Here is a 7,052-nt window from a genome sequence, read left to right on the forward strand (position 1 = left end):
GCTGACAGGAAGCCAAGACTGAGACTCCACCCCATCCAAGCTGAGCACAGAGGCTATTGCAATTTGGCAAGTCTAATCCTATAAGGCTGTCTCCAGCACCGAACTTCTCCCAGCATAGACACAGCTGATCCTTACAGCCAACTGGCCCGGAGGTCAATTCTTTCCAGTGATACCAACAACAATAAAGACTTAATTACAACAAGGCTGTACACACAGTCCACAAAGGGGTGCACCAAGAGTGTCCACCTCAGGTTAACTGGGGAAGCAGACCCACTGGGCCATATTGGAAACCTAGCACAAATATCTACCTTACCAACTCAGGGAATCAGTAAAAATGCGGGGTCAAAGAATCAGATCACAAACGAAAGAAATGGAGGAAAACAAATGACTGGATATAGAATTCAAAACCACGGTTATAAGACTTTTTAAGAATATCCTAGAAAAGGCCGATAAATATAACGAGACCCTCGAAGATATGAAAAAGGACCAACTAGAAATTAAAGATACACTGACTGAAATAAAAAATATTATACAGAGACCCAGAAACAGAATAGAGGAACACAAGAATCAAGTCAAAGAATTGAAATACAAAGAAGCAAAAAACACTCAACCGGAAAAGCAAAAAGCAAAAAAAAAAAAAAATCCAAAAAGTTGAAGATAATGTAAGAAGACTCTGGGACAACTTCAAGCGTACCAACATCAGAATTATGGGGGTGCCAGAAGAAGAGAGAGAGCAAGATACTGAAAACCTATTTGAAGAAATAATGACCGAAAACTTTCCCCACCTGGTGAAAGAAATAGACTTACAAGTCCAGGAAGCCCACAGAACCCCAAACAAAAGGAATCCAAAGAGGACCACACCAAGACACATCATAATTAAAATGCCAAGAGCAAAAGACAAAGAGAGAATATTAAAAGCAGCAAGAGAAAAACAGTTAATTACCTACAAGGGAGCACCCATACGACTGTCAGCTGACTTCTCAACAGAAACTATGCAGGCCAGACGGGAGTGGCAAGAAATTTTCAATGTGATGAATAGCAAGAACCTACAACCAAGATTACTCTACCCAGCAAAGCTATCATTCAGAATTGAAGGGCAGATAAAGAGCTTCACAGATAAGAAAAAGCTGAAGGAGTTCATCACCACCAAACCAGTATTATATGAAATGCTGAAAGGTATTCTTAAAGAAGAGGAAGAAGAAAAAAGTAAAGATAAAAATTATGAACAACAAATACATATCTATCAAAAAGTGAACCTAAAAATCAAGTGAATTAAAAACCTGAGGAACAGAATAATCTGGTGAATATAATAGAATCAGGGGCATAGAAAGGGAGTGGACTGATAATTCTCAGGGGGAAAGGGGTATGGGGGGTTCATGAAGAGAATGGACAAAAATCATACACCTATGGATGAGGACAGTGGGGGGGAGGTAAGGGCAGAAGGTGGGGTGGGAAATGGGTGGAGGGGAGCTATGGGGGGAAAAAGGAGAAATAATTGTAATAATCTGAATAAAAATTTATTTAAAAAAATAAAATAAAAAATAAAAAAATACATACAAAAAATAAATAAATAAATAAATACTAACATTATATCCATTAAAATGATTCAACAACATGTAAAATAGACAGTACTGAAAAATCTTATGAAAGTTAAACCTAATTCTCTATGACTCACTTTTAATCCTTTTATTATTAAGCTGACTTTCTAAACAAGTGTTTTCCATTTCAGTGTGGTCCCTGGACCAGTAACATTAGTATCAACAAAGAAATAACCCATGGACACAGACAATAGGATGGTGAAGGCCTGGGGTGGGGGTGGGGGTCTCCACTCCATTAAGTGAGGAGGAACAGGCTAGGTCAATGGGGGGGTGGGGGTGGGGAAAGGGGACATATGTAATACTTTCAACAATAATTTTTTTTTATTCTAATTCTTGAGTCCTAACATAGACATAATGAAATAGAAATTGGGTTTGGATTACAAGAATCTATTTTATTGAGCCCTGCCAATAATTCTGGTATGTGTTGAAGTTTGAAAGCCACTGCTTGACTGCATATCTTAATCACCTATGAAACTTTCAAACCTACTGGTTACTGGTTCCTATCCAAGCAATACTGATTTAATAGTGTGGGGTGTGACTTGGGTTCCCTGAGTTTTAAAAGCTCTCCAGCTGATTCTAAAGTGCAGCTAAAGACAAGAACCAATGATTTCTACATATTGAGCTCAAAAAAATTAGATCCCTTTCCAGATATTCTAAAAATGAATTCCCATTTCCCAAGACTGAATTCCTAGTTTCAAACACTGAATTCCTAGATCTAAAGATAAATTCCTAGTTCTAAGTCTGAATTCATAAAACTAAAGATAGACCCCTAGTTCTAAACCAAATAAATAAATAAATTCAAAGATCTAAAGATAAATTTCTAGTTCTAAAGTAAAGTTCTGTGGACAAAAGGAGCCACATGCTAAACTGACAAACTCAGGGAAGGCCAGTATGGTGGTTGTGCAAACTCAAAGACCTAAAATAACCACAAAAGATGGTCTAAAAATTAAATATTTAACTACAAACAGGTTATGGTGGGTAGTCATGTCCTCGGCTAGTATTTTCCCTGACAAAGATCAACTTAGATCTTTACTGAGCCCATTTGTCTTTTTTCCTCTAAGATAACGTATTGATGGAATGTCTGGGTAACTGGTAACTTCCCTTTTTTCCAGATCCCCTCAGGGCACAACAAATGGCACCAGGACATTTCCTCATTGTTATTGTTATCAAGTTAATTATGTAAAACTATCCTGTATCCATCTATGTAAAAGAAGCATATGTCCATCATTTCACTTTTTACCCTATCCCAGAGGTTTCCCCGCTTTGCTTTATCCCACCTCCTTAATCTACCATCAATGAATTTCATGTAACCCACCTACATCCCTTTCCTTTGATTGTAATGTATAAATATGAAGCAGGAATTTTAGGGGGACATAGGCAGGCTTAGGGATTTTTTAGAATTGGGGTCCATGGAAAAGTGCGGGGCTGCAGTCTGGGAGAATGTACATTTTCATAACACAAGGAAGCCAGGTGCAGTCACGTCTCCATAAGACAAGGGAGCAGCAACAGTTGCATTTACATAAGACAAGGGAACTGGAAGTAGCCAAGAAAGGTCTATATTTACAAAGTAAAGAGAAGGAAGCCCTTCATTCAGAAGGAGAAGAAGAAAGCCCAAAGGGTATAGGGAAACAATAAGGAAGGAGTGGGGAGACCTTCACATGTCCTATGTGAGGTTCAACCTTTGAGCCCAGGAGTTACTATAGTAACCAGTTTAACAAAATAGTGACCAATCAGAGGGGATATCAGGCACCAGGATCTGCAGCCTTTATAAGCCATAGGGAAAGGAACCTAGTGGGACTTTTCCCCCTCCCTACTTGGGAGTTAGTTCTGTGGGACTCTTCTCTCTTCCCATGTGGGAGTATATACTTGCTCTTCAATAAATTTCCACCTTTGGCCAAAACCGGTTTGGCTCAGTGGAAGAGCGTCAGCCTGCGGACTGAAAGGTCCCAGGTTCGATTCCGGTCAAGGGCATGTACCTTGGTTGCGGGCACATCGCCAGTAGGAGGTGTGCAAGAGGCAGCTGATCGATGTTTCTCTCTCATCGATGTTTCTGACTATCTATCCCTCTTCCTTCCTCTCTGTAAAAAATCAATAAAATATATTAAAAAATAAATAAATAAATTTCCACCTTTGCTATACCACTTTCTGTCTGTGGATTCATTCTTCGATTCCGGCAGACAAAGAATCTGGGTTCCAGTCCAAAAATTCAGTATCAAATACAGATGTAACCTGCCATTCTCTGGAGCATTATCTCAATTTGTTGAGGTTCTGCTTTCTGGCATATGTTGACAGTTTGGTTCAAATAAACTCACAAAAATTCTTTACAGGTTTCAATGGTCTTTTATGTTAACAGTTCCTAGTTCTAAAGATAAATTTCTAGATCCAAGGACTGAATTCCTAGATCTAAAGATAAATTCCTAGTTCTAAAGATACATTTCTAGTTCCAAAGACTGAATTCCTAGTTCCAAAGACTAAATTCTTAGTTTCAAAGAATGAATTTTAGATCTACAGATAAATTCCTAGTTCCAATGATTAAATTCCTATATCTAAAGCTATATTATTAGTTATAACTATAAATTCCTAGTTCTAAAGATAAATTTCTAGTTCCAAAGGCTGAATTCCTAGTTTCAAAAACTGAATTCTTACATGTAAAGATGAATACCTAGTTGTAAAGATAAATTACTATATCTAAATTTAAATTCTTAGTTTTCTTATCATAACTTTAAATATTTTTTTATTGGTGCCGGAAACCAGCTCACGCCGACGCCTGCGCGCCACTCCTTGTCGTTTGGCGCCGAGCTGCCGCGCATATCATCGCGAGACCAGCTCGCCGAAATGGCCGCGTCCACTCAAGGGCATTTTGAGTCACTGGACCTTGCAGAATATGCTAAGAAGCAGCCATGGTGGCGCAAGCTGTTTGGGCCGGAAACTGGGCCCTCGGCTGAAAAGTACAGCGTCGCAACACAGCTGTTAATCGGAGGAGTCACTGGATGGTGCACAGGTTTCATATTCCAGAAGGTTGGAAAGTTGGCTGCAACAGCTGTGGGAGGAGGATTTTTTCTCCTTCAGATTGCAAACCATACTGGCTACATCAAAATTGACTGGCAACGAGTAGAGAAGGACATGAAGAAGGCCAAGGAACAGCTGAAGATCCGCAAGAGCAACCACTTACCTACAGAGGTTAAAAGCAAAGCCGAGGAGATGGTGTCGTTTGTGAAGAAGAACGTTCTAGTGACTGGTGGATTTTTCGGAGGTTTTCTGCTTGGCATGGCATCCTAAGGAGGACTTCCTCGTTTCCGTTATTCCCGGTTTCTGTACCTAGATCAGCCTCTACACTCCATCATAGGACATCAAGTCTCCTCCTTCTCTTCTCCTGTGCCTTCCTCCCTGCTATAGCATATCTGAATGGCTTCTATAGGCATCTGTTGATATGAACTGATAATGACCCTACTGTGAGCCTCATGACAACAACGGAAGAGACAATAGACTACCTGTCCTCCCAGAACACTCCCCACTTGACTGAGCTATAGGTTAGGAATGTTCCTTTCCCCCCGACATAAGATACTTACTAGCACACAGTGCAATATAGCTCACTGTGGAGGATAAGTGGATTCTCAAAGGTGCCCCAAACTTGAATTAGAACAGGAATAACAAGCACATAGATACCTTATTATGTGCGGCATGGAAAGGAACTGAATACATTTGCCTTTAAGCACGAAAGATTTTTGGTGTCTATTTTCTTTTTTAGTTGGCTTTGGATTACAGAAAGAGGTATTTATAACTTGCAATTATTCTGACAAAATGGTGGCATAAACGCTATAATTGAAAAGTTATGGATGTAGAATGAACTTGTGCTAAACATATATGATGAACTGAAGATACGGTGTTTGGTGGGGAAAACTTTAGGGAAATCAACCAATAGATACATCATTGGATAATCAGACTTAATGAATCATTTTGGGATGTTAAGATGTTATCTGGGGATGGGGGGTTTCCACCATACAGGATAATGTGTCTCATGGCTATTCCCAAAGCATTTATTTATGGTCAAATAAATGACTTTAGCTGGGAAAAAAAAAAAAAAAAAAAAAAAAATAAATATTTTTTTATTTTTAAATTATAGTTGACATACAATATTATATTTGTTTCAAGTGTACAGATTCTTAGTTTTAAAAATAAATTGCTAGTTCTATAGATACATTCTTAGTCTTAAATAATGAATTCCTACATCTATAGGTAAATTTCTACTTCTAATAACAAATTCATAGTCCCAAATGTAACCAGTCAATGGGTCCATGCTGCCTGTCACTACATGAGCCAATTAAGCAGAGACAGGGTTGAATTATATATGAGCATTTATTCCAATACTGCAGACAGTATGGAACAATAGCATATCATCCATAAAAATCTGCTCTGCAGTCCCCCATCAGCCAGCTGCTTATATAGGATAAGACAAGGATTACATGGGAAATAGAGATTACAAGCACAGGGAAGTAGAAGACAGAATGGGACTCCATTGTTTGGGCACCAAAGTTGTTAATCTTTCCATGATAATAGGAAGGTCTTGAAAGAGAATGGACCACATTTGAAGGTTGACTCCCAGGTCCAAGGTTGACTTCCTGGTCCAAAGTTGACTCCCAGGTCCCTGGGGCATACAACTCCCAGCCAGGTCAGAATGTCCTTTCTTTAACCAATACAAGGCAATCATGGTTAATAGAACATGATTAATGTTTTCCATAACCATAACTAGTCCCCAATATTCTATGTTTGCCCCTAACACAAAGATAAATTTCTAGTTCTAGAGATAAGTTCATAGCTCTAAAAATAAATTCTAATTCCAAAGACTAAATTTCTAGATCTAAAGATAAATTCCTATATATAACATTAAATTTAAAGTCATAATTTTTAGTTCCAAAGAATGAATTCCTAGCTCTAAGACTTAATTCCTAGATCTAAAGATAATCAGTTCCAAAGACTGAATTTCTAGATCTCAGGATAAATTCCTCATTCTAAAAATAAATTATAAGAATCTGAGAGGAGAACCAAGATGGCAGCACAGGTAAACACCTATATTTGCTGCCTCTCACAACCACATCAAAATTACAACTGAAAGGCAGAACAACTACCACCCAGAACTGGGGGAAAGCTGGCTGAGTGGAAGTTCCACAACTAGAGAGGTGAAGAAAGTGCATTGAGACTGTGGAGGCGCGGAAAGGGCTGGCACATGAAAGTTTTGCTCTTTTAATCGGGAGGGAGATACAAGCTCCCACTTGCTCTGAACTCTGGTTCCAGGCGAGACTCTGGGAGACCCAGACACATACAGGGAGAAACTGGACTGTCTGGCATTGGGATAGGAATGTGAGAGTGGCTTTCTCTCAGAGGTGCTCACAGCCATCATTGTTCCTGCATAAGGGGGACGTCTCCAGTGCAGGGCTGATTGGCAACCATTGCTGT

At 39.2% G+C, this 7,052-nt stretch overlaps 1 protein-coding gene across 1 annotated transcript; it reads left to right on the forward strand.

Annotated features, from left to right (window-relative positions):
- The first annotated feature begins 4,387 nt into the window (after nucleotides 1-4,387).
- On the forward strand, nucleotides 4,388-5,662 carry LOC308240922 (FUN14 domain-containing protein 2). Its single transcript, XM_080654402.1, has one exon. It carries the CDS (start codon nucleotides 4,434-4,436, stop codon nucleotides 4,875-4,877), a length of 444 nt encoding a protein of 147 aa, XP_080510528.1. The 5' UTR covers nucleotides 4,388-4,433; the 3' UTR covers nucleotides 4,878-5,662.
- Nucleotides 5,663-7,052: the final 1,390 nt, after the last annotated feature.

Source organism: Plecotus auritus (assembly GCF_963455305.1).
Source record: "Plecotus auritus genome assembly, chromosome: 2".
Taxonomy (NCBI): domain Eukaryota; kingdom Metazoa; phylum Chordata; class Mammalia; order Chiroptera; family Vespertilionidae; genus Plecotus; species Plecotus auritus.